This window comes from Ambystoma mexicanum, chromosome 13 (genome assembly GCF_040938575.1).
Source record: "Ambystoma mexicanum isolate Mex_15411 chromosome 13, UKY_AmexF1_1, whole genome shotgun sequence".
Lineage (NCBI taxonomy): Eukaryota > Metazoa > Chordata > Amphibia > Caudata > Ambystomatidae > Ambystoma > Ambystoma mexicanum.
In genome coordinates, this window is record NC_090938.1 from 239,875,929 (window position 1) to 239,894,487 (window position 18,559).

Consider the following 18,559-nt stretch of genomic DNA (forward strand, 5'->3'; position numbering starts at 1 on the left):
CTCACCTTGGGTGGCAAGGCTTTTCCGAACAGGACAGCTGTGATGAATTGCAATCTTTGAGATGATATCAAGTGTGACTTCTTCAAATTGAGGGAGAAGCCCAGACTGTGGAGAGAGTGGCAGGTTATGCTGAGATGTTCTGGGGCCTGTGTGGGAGAATGAGCCGTGATCAGTCATCATCCAGGAAGGGGTAGACGTGAATTCCCCCTCTCCTGAGACTCGCTGCCACCACCACCATAAACTTGGTGAAAACCCTCAGGGCGGTCAGCCCGAATGGCAGAACTCAATTGATAATGAGAACCTCAAACGGCGAACCTCAGGTACTTTCTGTTCTTGTGATGGATAGGCACATGAAAGTAAGCATTCTGAGGGTCCACTGACACATCCGATCCTGGAGCTGGAAGGCCTGAAGGATCTGAGAAAGCATGACCAGTTTGGACTTGTCCTTCCTGAGGAACTTGCTCAAGCATCTCAAGTCCAAATGGGTCTCAATCCTCCATCCTTCTTAGGGACTAGGACATAGCAAGAGTACCAGCCTTTGTTCCCTTCATCACAGGTACTGGTTCTATAGCACCATTCTCTATCCAGCTTAAACTTTCCTGCAAAGGAACAGATCCAGAACGTTGGATGATATGATATGATAGTTTATTTATATAGCGCCTATACACAATGTGTTTGAAAGCGCTTCAAGGCAAGTGAGGGAACAAGGGAAAATACAATGACATTCTTACAGGCCATGAACAATACGAATGTGAAATTAACAATTGTACTCAGCCTGGCAACATTTCAGATAGTGCAAGAGCTAAGACATAGATAAGGAATGGAGGGGGAGAGTGGGAAGGAAATGGAAACAGACAGGTGACTACCATACTAGGCCTGACGACATTTCTGATAGAGCGGAGATTAACAAAAGGTGAGGGAGAGGGGTGCAGAAAGGGATGGGAGGAACAAAACAAGCGACTAAAGTACTAGGCCTGCTGACATTTTTCGGATAGTGCTGGAGGGGTGGGGGGGAGAAAACAAGTAAGAGAGGGGGAGGAGACAAACAAGGTTGCTATCATACAAGGTGCAGGGACAATTCTGATGGAGTAAGTGCATAGAAGAAAGTAAGGGGATGAGGGGAGGAGATAGGAAAAGGTAGAAAGGGAGAGGAGGAGAGAACAGAGAGTGAGCAGTGAAAAAGTGGAGAAGCAAGAGGGGAGAGCGAATACAATTGCGAATACAATTGCAGAAGTCAGTAGTAACGCATGAGACCTTTTTAATAAGGGAAGGTAGTAACCTGGGCTACTGTTTCTAATTTTCCTGCATCTGAAGTAATACTTTGCCATTCTTTCAGATTCCGTGAGAGTCTGCCTCCCGCTGAGATCCTGTGCGATAAGGCCTCCGAGAGGTTTTGAGGTGGCTGAAGCAGCAGCTGATAATGATAATAATGATAATGATGTGTTATTTATATAACACCTTTATATAAAGTGCTTTACAGAGCACATATTTACATACAATATCACCCAACCAGAATTGGTACTCATTTATCGACCTCCGAAGGATGAAAGGCTGAGTTAGCCTTGCCGGGATCCGAACCTGCGACCTGCAGATCATGCTCAGATCGCAGCAGCGAGCACTAAACCCGCTGAGCTATCTTACTGGCTGATGGTAAGGCAGCCGTTGCTTGGGCGGACTTTGCACCTCTCCCTCTTCCACAACGAGAGAATATTTTTTGGCTCCTTTGACCTGCAAGTCCTCTCGCTCCTCCAACTGAGGAGTAGAGCTGAATGGTCCTACCCTCCAAGATGGTCCACTGGGGTGAGATGGCTGTGATTGTCTGATAGCGGCACCAAGGGATTTGCCTGCCACCTTCGAGGTCTGCAGCTTCTCCAGCTTTTCGTCAGCCTTGCTGCCAAACAGCTGAGTGCGGTCAAAGGGCATGTTGAGGAGCCTAGACTGCACGTCTGGTGCAAAACCTGACTTCCTCAACCACACACATCTGCATATTACAGTGCTTGCCGTCATGGCTCTGCTGATGTTATAAGCTGAATCCAACCCTGGTTGAAGAGACTCACACATAGACTCCTTACCGTCTCTTACAATGTTCAGCAAGCCGTCTCTTTCTTCCCCTTCGAGAATATGATCAGCTGGCATGGCTACACAGTCCCACAGGGTGAATGTAAACTTTACTAGGGCGCAAGTGGCATTTGCAGACTTCAGAGCCTTGCTCCCGGCAGAAAATACCTTTCTAGCCCAAGCGTCGAAACGTTTATCATCCCTGTCCAATGGGATGGTTGGGTATGTAGCTATGCAGCCTGTTTAAAATTAGACAACGCTGCTTGAACCACCAGGATCTCTGATATTGGATGCTTAGATAAGTAGCTGGGATCACTACATGATGGCCTATATTTTTTGGTCGCTCCTTATTAACCGATGGACTAGATTCTGGAACCTCCCAATTTGCCGTAACCCTTTTTTGGAGGGTAACATGAAAATGAAGTACAGGATCCTTCTGTGGACGTTTGTCAAGAATGTATGTTAGGTTGTCTTACTCGAATGGTGGTCCAGGTCTGCCCCATCCCAGGAAATCAATAGGGTCAGTATGAGTGTGGTGGTCCAGAATATGAGTCCTGGTCGTACTGCAGCGACACCCCTTTCCGGACCGCCACACTACAACCCTGTGGGCGGGGGCCATTAAGCCCGGCAGGTCAGACCTGTCAGGCACCATGGCACCCGCCCAGAGGGTTTTTAGTGAAGTTTTAACAGTGCCAGTGTTTCCGTCTCCCCACTCCCATGGAGTCCTATTGGGCTCCATGGGAATGAAGATCAACATTTACCAGCGCTTGGCCTCCCGATCCCCCGGGACGTGTAATGTCCCAGTGGCACTGGGAAGTCAGGTGCTCGTAAAGTGTTGCGAGTCTGGTGGCCACCCACCGGAAGCACTGGTAGGATTACCGCCGGACTCGTAATGAGGCCCAATAACCCTAGTGATATGCATGGTCTGCCGGGTCTGTCTTTCCAAACTCAAGCTCCGGTGATGTGTCAATCCCACTGGGTGTTTCAAGATTTTCATATAAATCTTTTAGTCTAGACTCTTCTGAGATAAGAGCATCAGGAATATTTGGAGTTGGAGTGCCAAACTCCAAACCAAAAGGAGGAGTGGACTGGTCCGACGCCTCGTGATCTTCATAAATAGAGGTTAAGGATTTAAAAACACCCTTCCTTGGCAAAGGTTTGTATGATTTTTCTACTTCCTTTGTAATTACTGGTGTTTTTGAGGACAAAAGCACCGATGGGGTTGATGGCTTTGACAGTAATGGCGTTGATGGCCTTAGCACCGATGGCCTCAATGCTAATGGCGCCAAGGACTTTGTTGATTTATGTGTCGATTTAGGTGTCAACGGAACCCTCAAAGGGCTTGACCCTCAATTCTATTAAGTCTTCAGCGGTTTTCTGTCGGGTCGAGACCTCAACGGTTCCCCAGGTGTCTCCAGCCTGTGTCCCGGGCTTGAGGGCAGGATTAATTCGTTCTCCGTTGGCTTTCGACGGCTCGACAGGAGCATTGCATTTTTCTTTCTGTTTTGAGGGGGTCTGGGCCTCCTTCTCGAATATTTTAAGCATTTCCTGTCTGAATGCCTCCCACTGAGCTGGAGTAGAGGATTTGGCTGGACAGGTTATACTTCTCTCGGGAGAAGATTCAGAAGAAGAAGTAGAAGGCGATCTATAGCACCATTTCTTCGATTTTCTTGATGAGGACGAAGAATGGTGCGACCCGCTTCTGGAGCGTAAACGTTTCTTTGATCTTTTCCTTCGTGTAGAGAGGTTTCTCGACTCATCGGACGATCGTTTCTTCATCAGAGTCATTGCGGGGGATTTAGTTGGGGGCCTAACCATCGCTAATTTCCCTTTACGCTCTTTCAGAGCCTTACCAGTCATGGACTGACAGGCCTTACAGTCTGCTGTCCTATGCTCCACGCCATGGCACAACAGACACACTCAATGAGGATCTGTGAGGGACATCTTTGTGCCGCAGTCCCTCTTTAGACATTTTTTGAACCCAGTCTTCAGGGGTTGATGGAGTTTGAGGCAAAGTCATCGTACTCGATCGCAGTTCTAACAAGAACTGAAGCGCGATGTATTTCTCGGAGCATTAGCTTTCACAGAGAAAGTGAACTGAAGCCAACGGGCGCTGCGCGTGCTATGTATACCAACGATGAGGTTGACCCTGGGATGGAAGCCCTCAAAGGACATCGTGTCGACTGCATCGACGCACAGCGCCCTCTGCCCAAAAAAATGTTTCTGAAGCAGCTGAAGCTGGAAGGGTACCTACCAAAAGATGAGGAATATGTGATAGGACACAATCCATTCATTTGAAAAGTTATCCTCTGACCTAAAATGGTTACAGTGCAAGGATTGATTACATTAAAGCACACTGTCAACATTAAGAACCAGTGCAAATGTCTGGTTCAAGATACTTACCTAGAGGCTCTGATGGGAACCTTAGCAGTAGCTCCCACCTTTGGGCCACAAAAATATGCGTTGCAGCCCAGGAGTGATGTGAATGCATGTTACTAGAGGAAAATATTCAAAGCCTCACAAAAATAAAGCAAAGATTTGAAGACAATTAGTACATAGGCAGAAAAGGGATTTTCTACCTAACAATGCTGATTTATGTCTCTGGCACATTTTCGTTTTACATGCATTGATCCATATGTTGATCCACAATTTGCTGAACATAATAACATTTTGGATTTGCATCAATCTGCCTTTTTTTCTGACAGCTGTGTGTGATGATATCCTTGCCCACGCTGATGAGAATCACCTTTTTCTGTTGGTTATGCTTCACTTATCAGCATTTGATACTGTGGAACACTCAGTACTGTTGACACATCAGAAAGCCCTTAATGGGATGAATGATCCGACTGTATCTTGGTTTGAGAGCTTCCTATCTGATTGGTCTCAAATGGTAAAGATTGGCCCTTTTATATCCAAACCAATCAGACTAGCCTGTAGAGTCCCTCTATCGCCATTACTTTTTAATCTCTATATTCAACCGCTAATGAATATAGTTTTCAATTTTCAGTAACAACATCATTCCTTTTTGGATGATATTCAAATCTGTGTCCACGTTTCTGGGTCATTTGAAACTTTCTCTTCACTATTGGCGAGCCTGAATATGGTGATATCCAAGCAATAAGCCCCGAGCAGGGGGGGGTATTATCTTCACATCCACTCTTCCTCATCCCAGTACTTACCTCATGAGGCACCTGCCTCCGACGCGGGACCTTCTTCTATTTCTTTAAATACCTATATTTAAAGAAATCCTCCCCCACATCCACGTCAATCAGTTTAATTTTTCCTGCCTCCGGCAGGTTGGACTTTTTCTTCCCGATGCGGGGCATTGGGGAGCACTGATTGCTGCCCCCCTGGGGGGGGCAATGTGGCGGGGTCTTCGGCTCCCTCGGGTGCAGCGCTGCTCCTGGGTCCCTTGCGGGGCTTGGGGTCCCAGTTGAGCGGGATTGCCTTGCTCAGTTCTTTGCTGGGCTCCGTACTGCAGCATGGGCATTGTGTCCCGGGTCCTGCACGACACCGGGGGAAGGTAAGGAGAGGGGAGGGGGCTCTGTGCTTGCTGTTTTTTCCCTCTCCTGCTCGTATGGCCATCTTGGTGTGCCTTATGGAGGCTGGTGCCTCGCCCAGTTGTGTTTTGCAAGGTTGTAGGCCGGCGTGACGACATCATGGCCTAGGTCCTGCAGGGCCTGGGATGCGGTAAGGAGTTGGGGGTTTTGTGAATGTTTGTGCCCTGATTCCCCTGCCGTTGGGGCCATGCAACAACATGCCTCCTGTTTGATACGGCGTTGCCTAGGGGACTGTTTTGTTTGGTTTTTCCCTCTTGGTTGGTGCCTTCTTGAGGGGTACCCATTAGCTCGACATGCCGTTTCCTCATGCTCTGTGTACACATCTTTATTGGCTGCATCTTTGAAGACGCTCTGACTGAGAAGTGGAGACGTTAAGAAATGATGGCAAGCACTTGGTAATATGGGCTAGCCTTCCCTTTGTTGTGAGGCCTCTCTGCTTCGTGTCGTGGGGTGACAGTGGCAGAGAGTCTTTGAAAATGCGGGGGCTCTGTTCTGTCGCAGGCCTGTTACATACCGCCCGCTCCTCAGACACACACAGCCCAGGATGCACTGGATGTTAGCTGCATTCTCTGCGTGCAGCCTGTGAAAACGGCACAGATTTGGACACGTCTGCAAGTACTATCTTACGGCAGGAAGGGTAGCAGCCTGGCATAGTCTACACTTCGGGGGTTTGAGTCTCAGCAGGGTTGACTCGGCCCTTCATCCTTCCAAGGCCTACGCATTGAGGAGAACCATTTAGAGTATGGGGCTACCAGCGACTTGATTCAGGGCTCAAGCCACATCTCAGTCATGTGCTGTGTATACAGGTAGCGGGTTAGTGGTGTGTTTGGGTCTGTGCAAGCCACAGACGCAGGCTCCTTGTCCTGTCCTCTTCCTCTGATCTGCGCAGGGGTCGGACGAAGGAGATGAATTTCTTTTCCCTTGTCTGGCATGGAATTATAGAAACTGCTAATACATCATGGAAGTAATGGCCATGCAGGGGGTTCCCAGTGTCTCTTCTGCTGGCCTACTGAGCTGTCCTGTATCTTCCTTTTGATAGGTTGGATCTTTTTGTGGGCTGATAAGCATGCTGTTATATTGTGGCGCAGGCCTGCTTCAACTTCCTGTGATTTTCCTCTGGTGCAAGTGCAGTGACTGGCGGTTTTCCCTGGCTCCTCATCTCTATCTTCTCGCAGGTGTATGGGACCGGTGGGGTTCGGCTTCCTGGGTAATGGGCTCCTTCCGGAGGGGGGTATGAGTAGCCAGCCGTTCCTGTCTCCTCCTGTCCAGGTTTGCATGGTTAGTACTTTGGTACCTAGCTCACGGACCAAGTAGTTGGCCATGGGATCCGTTCTCTCTGAATTGTGGTTGTGGGTTACCATCTTGCCCGTTCCTCTCCCTGTTCGGGGTCAGGTTTTCTACTTGTGGGTGTTTCTGGACCCCATGCCTTCTAGGATGTGACATCTGCTTATGGGTCTCAAGGCCCTGCACTGCTTGTCCGGACGTAACGCTTCAACGTGGAGGCTTTGCTGGAACGTACTCTAGATGTTGTGCAGGGGGGATTGGATGTGATCACAGCGTTTTCGGTTCCGAGTGCTCCCATCCGGGGTGCGATCGGCTCCCGGAGTGTTTTCCATGCTGGTGACGACTCTGGTGGTGCATTTGCATCTGCAGGGAGTGCAGATTGTTTTCCCTACCTGGACGATTGGTTGGTCGAGGAGTCCTGTCGGCAGGCCATCCTGCCTCGTCTCCCTTTAGTCTGCCAGGCATTGCGGGACTGGGGTTTTGCTAGTGAACTGGCGGAAGTCTCAGCTGGAGCCTTCTCAGGATCTTGTTTTCATTGGGGCACTGGTTTGCACCGGGATGGAGAGGGTTTTCCTGTCGATAAGGAGGGTCCGTTGCTTGCTGGCTGTTCTGGGAGGGTTCTGAGAAGGCAGTAAGTCTCGGCTCGCCTGTTGCTGAAGTTACGGGGCACGTGGCATCTTCCGTGTTTTCTAGTTTCTTGGGCCCATCTTCAGTTACGTCCAATGGTGTCTTATACTCTCTCCCACTGGCTCCCGACGTCTCAGCTTTTGAAGCTTTGATTTTGGTGTCCCCAGCGCTGTGAGTCTCCCTGCTATGGGGGCGGGGGTTCCAAATCTACAGGCTGAGGTGTCCATGGTCCTTCCTCCTGTGGCCTCTCTTACTACCGACGCCAGCAGAGTGGGTTGGGGGGGTCTACATTGTGGGTCCTCTCAGCTCAAGGGTTGTGAGATCTGGGGAGAGCCATCGATCATCCAATTGGCGAGAGTTGTGCCATTCTCTGAGCTCTGATGTACTTCGAGGAGTTGCTGGACGGTCGGGCAGTATTGATCCGAACGGACAATACAACGGCCTTGGCATATGTCCACTGCAAAAGGGGTTCCGGCCGCTCCCTGAATGCTCTGGCTGCGCTGGTAGGCACCTGGGGGGAATCGCATCTGGTGTCTCTAGTGGCCTCACGTATCAGGGGGGTGGACAATGCTCAAGCGGATCTTCTCAGATGCCGGTTTCACTCCTCTGCGGAACTGGTCCTGTCGGCCCAGGTCTTTGCGGTGACCTGTGTCAAATTAGGATCCCCTGTTCTAGAACTGTTTGCATCCCCGGCCTCAGCAGAAGTTCCCCTCTTCTGCTGTCGGTTTTCACGCTGAGGGGATTGGGGGGGTGGATGCCCTCTCTGTACAGTGGCCTTGGGGTTTCCATTATGCCTTTCCGCCTATTCCCCTTCTGCCCCGGGTGGTCCGGCGCATCAGAGTGTCCAGGGTGACTGTGTTGTTGTTAGCTCTGTTCTGGTCCCGCCGGAGTTGGTTCCCCTCTCTGTTGGAGTTTCGGTCCTAGGAACCTTGGCTGGTTCCGAGGTGGCCGTGTCTCCTTCAAGGGGAAGGAAGGAAGTCACCTGGATGCAATGGGCAGTGTGGCTATTGCTCAGTCTACGCTGATATCTCTGGGGTTCTCAGGTCCTGTAGTTGAGTCCATAATGGATGCTCTTAGACCCTCCACTCTGAAGGTGTTCGGCAGGCATTGGCGCCATTTCCGAGACTGGTATGGGAGGACTGGGATCCCTCCCCTGCGTTCTGGCCTCCCTGCTATCCTTCAATTCCTCCAGGAGGGGTTTTGACAAGGGCCTGGCGGTTTTACCATGTTTTGCTCTCAGTGGGCCTCCATTAAATTCCTTTTGGGGGACTCTGATGGTCACTTGGATGGGGAGGTGTTGGTGGGGAGTTGCTCTGGGGTTTTTCTTCTTACCGTCCTTGTACTGATGAAGGGCTTTCCCCTTGAGATCTCCCTCTTGTCTTACGTTGCCTTCAAGGAGCTCCCTTTGAGGCAATTTCCAGATTTATATCAAACATCTTACACTGAAATCTGCTTTTCTTATTGCCATCACTTCTGCCCGTAGGCTTGGGGAGATTGGGGCTCTCTTATGTCACCCTCCTTTCCTGAGGGTGCTGCCGGACTCGGTGGTGCTGAGGTGTGGTCCGAAATTTCTCCCTAAAGTTGTGTCTCGGTTTTCACACCTCTCAGGATCTGGTTCTCCCTGACTTCTTTCATGATCCGAAAACGCCTGAGGAGGTGGCTTGGCATAACATTGATGTCCGGCGGGCCGTGTTGGAGTATTTGGCTAGGATTGCTCTATTTCGCAAAATTTGATAGTCTTCTGATTGCTTGTGGTCCGGCTGGGGCTGGGCGTAAGGCATCTGTGGTTTCCATTTTCCGGTGGTTCCGTGTTGTGATCTCCATGGCCTATGTGGCTTCTGGCCTGCCTGTGCCTGTGCACGATCAGGGGCGGTCCACCAGGGGTTTGGCGGCTTCCTGGGCCGATGCAAGGAGGGTTTCTCTGCAAGAGATTTGTATGGCTGCCACCTGGGCTAGTCTAAGCATTTTCATCAACCGCTGTGGGTTGAGTTTCTCCCACTCGGGGGTTGATTTCTTCAGGGTTGGAGTTTTGTCTGTGGGGATGTGAATTAAGAGTTATTGTGGGTGTGTGTTTTGCTGCACTGTTTTTGGCTCTGTGTCTCATTGGGACATTTTCCCCGTTGCTGCTTTGGTATACCTCATGAGGTAAGTACTGAGACGAGGAAGAGTGGACGTGGAGGTAATGCTCTGATTACTTACCGGTAATCTTCATTATTCCTAGTCCTACTCTTCCTCGTCACAGTACTGACGACCCGCCTCACCCTCCCTGCGGGGAAGGTCCCATGCTTCGGCTTGGTAAAATGAAACTGAGTGACGTGGATGTGGGGGAGCAGTTATAGGGATTTAAAGAAATAGAAGAAGGTCCTGTGTCAGAGGCAGGGGCCTCATGAGGGAAGTACTTTGACGAGGAAGAGTAGGACTAGGAGTAATGAGGATTACCGGTACGTAATCAGAGCATTACCAGTTCAGGTAATGCCCCGGGGCCTGTAGTTTGCGAAGGCCCCAGGGCATTACCTGAAGTGGTAATGCCCTCCCTGCAAGGAGCTTATTTCTATTAGTAACCCAGCCCGTAAAACCGTTGTACTAAAAGCATTTTTTTTCTGGTCCGAAACACTCTGCGTTTCGGAACAGAAAAAAAAAGTTACAAAAATGCCAGCCGGGGAAGGGAAAACGAAGTCCATTCTCCCTTTCCATGGAGGCCATGGAAAACAATTCAAAAAGTAAACAAAATGCGCACCATGGAAAGGGAGAATGGACAACACGTAGTCTCTTCTCCCTTTCCATGGCAGCCATTCAAAAAAAAAGGGGAAAAAGTAAACAAAAAAAATGACCGCCATGGAAAGGAGAGAAGACATAGTCCCTTCTTCCTTTCTTTGGCAGTCTGTCGCAGATCGGGAGCTGACATGATGGAGACAGAAGTGTTTCCACCGCGTTTGCTCCCAAACAGCAGGTAAGTGTGGTGGGAGGGAGAGAAGGGGAAATGTGGGGAAAGGGAAGAAGACTTCATTCCCAGGCGAGAAGAGATGGTGGCTGCCAGCCCTGAGGAGGCTCAGGTCGGCAGGATTACGGTCTAGGAACGCCTGCCTTCTGAGCCTCCTCACTGGCTGAGAGGCCTCCCCACACCCTCTGCCGCGTACTAATAAGTAATGACTTACAGCTTAAGCCTGCAAAGACAGAAATATTGCTGTGAGGATCTAGACATATGTTTAACAACCCTCATTGTTTGCCGAATCCCCCAAGTATATTTGGTCTCCCCACCTCATTTACGACTATAAGAAGAAACCTGTGGATAATTTGGGAATCAGATCTTTTGTTGCCATGCCGTATTAACAAAGTCACTAGAGCTGCTTTTTACCACTTCAGCCGCTTAGGTGGATTCTACAATATATCCCTAAGGAGGAGTACGTCTCAGTGGAATGCACGCTTAAAATCTGGATTATGCCAATGCTTTAAATGCAGGAATGGCTGATAAATTGGTGCATGGTGCAAAATGAGGCAGAGTGCCTCATTACGAGGTTGGCGGGGTTGCCGCCAACCGCGTAACACCGAATTCGGCACCTGACTTTCCGGTGCCACAGGGACATTACAAGTCCGGTGGTGCGGGAAGTCAGTTGCCGGATTTTGTAAGTCCCCATTCCCATGGAGTCCAATAGGACTCCATGGGAGTGGGGAGACGGAAGCAATAGCACCGTTGCGAATGGTCCCGTTGCTTCCATGACGACTCTACCTACCGGGGCCGATGCACCCAGCAGGGTTAGACCTGTCGGGTGCAGCGGCCCTGGCAGGCAGACTCGTAGTGTGGCGGTCTGGAAACAAGGTTGCCGGAAAGGTTACCGGCACCCTTGTTTCCGGACCACCACACTTGTAATGAAGCCAAGAGTGTCTTATTTTTGCCTTCTTACATTTTGTTCCAACTCCTATTAACGAGAACTACATTGGGTTCCTGTGCGCCAACGGATTATCTTTGACATCATGCTTGGTTTACAAGTCTAAGTATGAGTTTGTCCCACGTTACCTTCTTTCCATCTAGACAACGTATACGCCCACCAGAAGCCTTAGGTCAGAACATGTATTTTGTCCATCACAGGATTGAATTCCATTACTAGAGGGAACACATGTTTTTTTCTGTGGCAGATCCCAGACTGTGAAATCAACTGCCTGTGGAAATCCACCCAGTAGGACCATGTAGTTCGAAAATAAACAAAAGATCTACCTCTCCCAATAATTTGTGCTAGTTGTCTGACATGTGCATCACAGACCCAACATGCCATTTTGTTGTGGCACTAGTCAATTAAATGTAATAGTTATGGTTCCTAAGTCCTTACCTCCTCTAGCTTCTGGTAACGTCTCAGTATATGCAGAGGGCTAACAGGCTTCCGACATGCAAGGAGAATTAGGGTGAGGAGTGAGGTAAGAAGGCTGATGGTGGTGAGTCCTGTTGCAGTACCCTTCATCACCAGCATGCCATGCTTCTGGAAGAGAAGGAGATGGAACAGTGGTGACAAGCTGAATATAGAAGCAATCAGAACCTAAAAAGGAGCAGACTGTGGCCAGCAAGTTATAGGCAGGGGGTACTGAGGAGCACATAGGAGTTAGGAGTGAAAGGACAACTGAGGTGCACACAAGTGATTGGCGGCCAACACAAAGAGGCTGGTGCAGAGGACACAGTGATAGATGAAGAGCATATAGGTTAGGGAGGCACACCATTGGACAGAGAGGTATACATAGATGCCTGTGGGGAGCACTTAGGGTAACCTGACATTGGCCACACAGGGCTTTTGTTTTCCATATGAATGCATAGGTTTTATTAAACTTTATTTAGTAATAGTAGGCACTGTAGTAAAATAATCTTTATTCAGAATGTAGAAAATACCATAAAAGAATCAACATAATTCCATGTCACATTAAAACAGTAAAATGTGCATGGAAAATAAGCTCAACACTCCGATATGAATCACACAGTAAAAAATACTAAACTTAACATGAGCAGTCAAATCATCAATAACATATAATCAATGACAGTCAAATGGATACAATTTAAATAAAATTAGTGATAGCAACATTCATTCACTTGACCAAGAGAGTACAAGTCAGTGTAGAACCTGGTAAAACTTTTCTAACTTCTTAAAAGTGTTAGCGATTTGTAATAATTTTCTTTTTCTACATATAATAGGACTTGACGTACGTTTTGCATGTTTTGTTTTCTTTCAGTATGCAGTGGTCCTAGTAACATATCAATTTTCTTTGTCAAATCATTGATTATATTTGCATCTTTCTTTTACCTTTGGTGTTTCAGTGAGATGTTAACCCTCCAAAGGTTGTTATGAACTGATCCTTAGTACAAAGGAATAGATAAGGAAAAACAAGCTGCTACAATGAGCACACAGGAGAAGGAAAGGAAACACAGATGCTGATGATGAGCGCACATAGGGCAGTGAGAAGCACACATCTGACTGATGAAATGTGAGGTAATGAAGCTAGGGCTGGTAAGGCCACTGGAGACACACCTTTTCCACGATTCTCTGTCATTTCATCTAAAAAAATGTAAATGTGGTAAGTTTGGTCATGGGAAATTGATAATTGAATTTTCTTCCCTTTTGGATAGGGGTCATCACCTATACCCCCCTCCCCTCTACCCTGCAATCCCCATACCTCTCCCCTGCAATTTCTATACATATATCTCTTTTAACATGGCAATCAATTTGCCACACCTAAACTTTCCACTTTTAGTTTTGTGTAAATGAAACCACCGCATACCTACAAAGGCTAGCCAGCAACCCCATAAGGGCCTTTGAGGAGCACAGAGGGAGTGTTACGGATCATATACACCAAATGATAATATGTGCACACTGGTGCTGGTCAACACTTCACTAGACCAAGGGAGGTGTAAACATAGGGGCTAATTAAGAGAGCATGCAGGGACTGGTGAGGTGCCAATATGGCCAGGTGAGTATCACACCATGGTTGGTGTGCATCATACAGAGGTACGTGTGCAGCATGTGTGATGAATTCTGTGGAGTCATCACTGATCCACAGCCTAAAGTCTCCTCCCATGTGGCCAGGGCAAGGCAGCCTCTACCTGAACCTGACCCTGGGAGTTGGTATTCCGAGTGTGGATTAAATGGCAGGAGATGGCTGTCTGGGGAGAGTGGTGACTCCAACAGGAGAGAGGCGGTTTACTTCTCTTTCTTGTGAGAAAGATCCCCTAATTCCTGAGTTTTTAATGGCCTGCTGTCATTATTCAGAACCATGTAAATGTAAAACTCGGAAAGCCACGTTGTCTAAACAAAACCCTACTCAGTCTTCATGTATACATGGTAAACCTAGAACATATTAAACATCTGATGTTTATGGTGATTGTATTTGAATTCAACTGTTCAACAATATGACTTAAAAGCAGTTGAAATGTCCTTGGACTTCAAGTCCCAGAATGCCTCAGGTACTGCGACAAGGATGCGGAGCAAGGAGTCCATATGGAGGATATGTGACACTAAGAGTAATGGGCAGTGTAGTTATCACAAACTCAGTCAGCTGCGCGGGACATTTAAATCCCCAGATCAACTGCAGCAAGAGGAATGAAGAAGGAGAGAGGAGAAGGGCTGCAGAGTGCACAGAGTGGAAAGGGAGACCAGCAGCAGAGGCAATCCCACGAAGAAGAGCCATGGGGAGAAGAGGAGACGTCTGCCAGCAGCAGATTGGCGGTGTTTGGGATGGAGAGGGGGACCTCTGGTGAAGCTGAGGTGAATGGTGTGCAACGGGGCCCAGGGAGACGCAGTCCTGAGGAGCTGCACTATCTCTGGTGGTTAAGGGCTTTGAAGCTGACACAGGAGCCAAACGAGACTGTGACGAGAAGAGAAAACTGGCCCTGCGCAAGCTCCTCGCAGTAGCCGTACAGTGAACAAGTGAGTCAGCCTAGAAGTGTATGGGGCCTGGGGACGTGCAAGCATGTTAAAGAGTTTTTGTAAAACATTTTTAAACACTGACCAAATAGAACTGAAAAGAGAAGGCAAACATGGTACAATTTTCATTACATGAGATATCAGTTGTGGGAAGCCTGGAATCAGTATTGCCTAAGCCAAAAGACATTACCGAAAGAACACCAGGGGTAGACATTTACAATTCTCCTGATATGAGATGTCAGTTGGGAGATACCTGGAACAAGCGTTGCCAAGAGCCAAAACAGATTGAAAGAAAGGTTGATAGACAGAGCTTGAAAAAACCCTCATATATGCGATGTCAGTATGTAGGAAATTGGCACAAGTAACTACTGAAGTCAACAAAGTTGTGCTATTGAAGATGTACAATTGAGTGATACCTAAGGAGAATGTGAATGTTACAGAGAGGCTTGATAAGAGTATCACGTAGTGAACCTTTTTGGAAAGAGATACCTGGCAGGGGAGTACTCCAGGGGATCTATGTTGGCCAAAAGGGTAGATATTCCTGGCAGGAAAGTAAACCAGGATATCAAGAGTTTGAGTTGAGAAGTTTTGTGGCAGGACAGTTTTACCGGTAAACTCACTTGGTGTGTTAAATAGAGACTTGGTCATATTAACTTGTTGTTAGAATTGAACATTTTGTCAACCAGACACTTGAATCACTATTGGAGAAAATACATTTGTTTAACCATCCTGAAAAGTAGGAAAGACTTTCCTTTGCCATATTCCAACCAGTATAAGGGAAAGGACATTTTGTGTTGCCATCCTGAATAACTATGAGAGATTTCCTCTTTGCAATAGTCCACCCAGTGGTGTGGAAGGGACATTTGTTTGGCCATCCTGAGGAAAGTATCAGGTAAAATAGACATTTGTGTTGCCTTTAAGGGACTCGCCTTGACACAGAACATTGTGAACAGTTTTCGTGAAACAATCCACTGGAAAGGCACTAGGATTGTTTTGGTTGAAGTTATATGTTTGAGTTTTTGCACATTTCTGTTGAGTTGAACTTTGAAACATGTACCTTGCAGCTTTTGCTTGTATATATTAGTGTGAGGGTCAGCTTTAGTTTAGTTCCGTTGCCCGCGAATGGGCAATTACCGGGTTATTACGGCCCTGCCGGACCCAGTAATTGCCCATTTGCAGGGCACTGGAAAAAAGATGCTCCACATTCCCATTCTGCCCCATAGGGTATATAAAAATAATGTATTTTATTAATCACATATCGAAAACAATCCTTGAGTCCAACCCCTGGGTCTGATTCATTTGAAAGTATTGAGTGATTTCTTCCCTCACCTCCTCCCTGAGGACCCTGTCCGTAAAGATCTGAGCCGGATACCTCCACTTCCACAGGCCCACCGGGCGGTTGGGTACCGTGAACGTGGCAGATATAGGCGCATGGTCCGACAATGTGATGGCTACCACTTCCACCTCCTTAAATATGCCCAGGAGGAGGCACGACGTCCAGATGTAATCAATCCTGGATGCAGATCCATGCACATGGGAGTAGAACGTGAAGCCCAGCAGAAGGCTTTTTGAGGAGAGGTTGCACAAGGGAGTGCTTGAGGGGTAGAGGGAAGGAGCCAGTGGCAAAGGAGTGATTGCAGAAATCAGCCAAGGCTGGTGCAAGGGATGCAATGTTGTCCTTGATAGTTCTGGAGGAGCAGGGGAGCCCCTGTTTGAGGAGAGTTTCATAGAGAGGACTTGTCTACAGATCTCATCCGGTTGTATGGGCAAGAAAGAGGCGAGAAGGATCTAAGGGGAGAGGAAGGGCAAGGGAGGCCTGAGAGTGGATGTGGGAGAGGGGAGGGGAGGGGTGAATAGGAGAGTAAGGACAGGATGTCCTGAGTTTTGGTTATGAAATGAGAGGCCAGTGCAGTGCAGAGGGTCTGGGATGGCAGAGGAGAGGTGGAGACTGCAGAAGGATTGGCGAGTTCCTTGCTGATTTTAAACAGTTCAGCCATGTTGTTAGTGGCCCCAGAGATTCAGGCCTGCATATAGGCGTTCTTCTTTTTTCGAGCGGATGGAGAGTCTGTATTGCCTATGGATCAGGCAGCAGGCCAGTCTTTCAGAGGACGTTCTCAAGGCCTGCCACCTCCGCTCAGCAACTCTGCACTGATGCGTTTCAGAGAGGCTAGGTTGGAATCATACCAGGTGTTGCACTGGGAGGCAGTCTTCATGCAGATTGTCATGACAGGGGCAAAGATGTCCAGAGTGTTGGAAATGGAGAGGTGAAGATTAGCAAGGGATGTCAGTGCGAGAGTCAGTGGCGGGAGTGGGAGGGGGAATAAAAGTGGCGGCAAAAGCAGCAACTGACACTTGCTTCATCAGTCGCATGAAGTATGATAAGATGACTCTAGAGGCTTTAGAATACTTGAAGTATCTAGAACACTTCTAAATATTCCAGACCTCAACTCATACGCAAACCTATACGTTTTATCTGCTTTTTACACACTATCTTTCATTATTCGAGCTAGTGTTAGCCAGAATTATGGCCAGTTCAGTTGTTCTTTATATTTAATATACTAATTAATGCTTGAGTAATCAAGTGTGATATTGGCCCTTGTCCTATAATTAACAGGTATCAGGTGCTTTCTCGTGGGACCTTTATGAAATACCATGCACACAGGCTGAGCCAGTCCTTGATGGGAGAGCTGCTGCAGGTTACTGATCAGCATCCTAAATTCAGATATTGATCTTGTTACCCAATGGATCTGTACAAGGCAAACTGCTTCAAAAAGAAAATGCAGGCAAGCAGAAAGAAAACGGAGTAAGTCCTGCTCCCACGTGGCAAAAGGCATCTACAGATGCCAACAGAATATTTATCATAAGACCTTTTAGTAGCCTAACAAGCCTACTGGAATGGGATTATAGAGTCTTTCTAAGAGAATTCCTATGAACATGTTGCCACTCTTTCCAACATGTCCTAGCAATCAGCTTATTAATGTACCCTGGCTTCTTCAAATAATGTAAGATATAAGGTATAGTACCAATGGGGTAATCCCATGCATTTTTTAATTATTTATTGTGCATTTCGTTAATTACAAACATGTATGCACATGAAAAAAGAAGAAAAAATATAACATTATTAATCCATTAATTTAAAAAGAGATAAGAATTCCCATTTTTCCTTCAATAAAATCCTGTAACATTTTGCAATATAAACAATAGCAAATAAGAAGAAAAATACAAAATGTAAACAATTAATACTCACATCACTGATGCTCAGTATGAAACACAATGATAATTAAAACAATTGTAATATCATATATTGGGTATAACCAATTAATTAAAATGTCTTTAGAGCTTCCTTCCAAATATTAAACGCTGCTGCTACTAGAACTATCGATTCTGCCCCAAATAGAGTCGACCAGAATTGGTAATTTGCAATGTCCTCGATATTTGTAACAAAATTACAATATCCCTTTTGATAGTGACTTTTTAAAGCCAGGCAATCAGTCAATATATACCGATCAGTCTCTATTGCATCCTTCTGACATAATCGACACAAACATTCAGTCGATGAGATTTTCTGCCATGAACCACTGTATTCCGAGGTAGGAAGTCAGTTTAAACGTAGATATAATATTAGACGTTTTAGCTTAATGGTGCACAACTTAGTCAAATAGCTACCAGCTGTGCGTAATGAGAAATTCTGTTGTGAGTATTCCTTATACCTTATTTTGTCATGGAGATTGTCAACGATTCTTACCTTATCCCACCACCCCGACTTGTTTTTTATTATTATTTCAAAATTTGGGGCAGCAGTAAGATGTCAGGCTCGAGGTCTAATACCCTCAGAAAGGCCATGGAATTTGTTTTTAGTTCTGTGGCAAATATATTTTTAACTTCTGTGTCAATGTGTTTACCCAGTGAAAACAGTAATTCATTCGAATTTTGAATTTATTGCAAAAACTTAGCATACATTAAGTTTCTCTGTACATGCTACATAGTCATTAGTGAGATAACCCCAAATTCCAATCTCAGTGCCTCTACCGGCACTGAGTTAGGGAGGTTAATCACTGCATGCAATAATTTGCCCTCAAATCGATCGAGCCAATGTACTTGCTATAAGGTAGTGCTGCGAGGGCCTATATT

At 47.1% G+C, this 18,559-nt stretch overlaps 1 protein-coding gene across 2 annotated transcripts in view; it reads right to left on the bottom strand.

Annotated features, from left to right (window-relative positions):
• TMEM253 (transmembrane protein 253) overlaps positions 1–18,559 on the bottom strand; it is a 594,226-nt gene that overhangs the window by 368,449 nt on the left and 207,218 nt on the right. For both annotated transcript variants that reach the window (XM_069633707.1, XM_069633708.1), the window contains exon 7: positions 11,855–12,001. In XM_069633707.1, the coding sequence (XP_069489808.1) occupies positions 11,855–12,001 (147 nt within the window). The remainder of the gene's footprint in view (positions 1–11,854; positions 12,002–18,559) is intronic.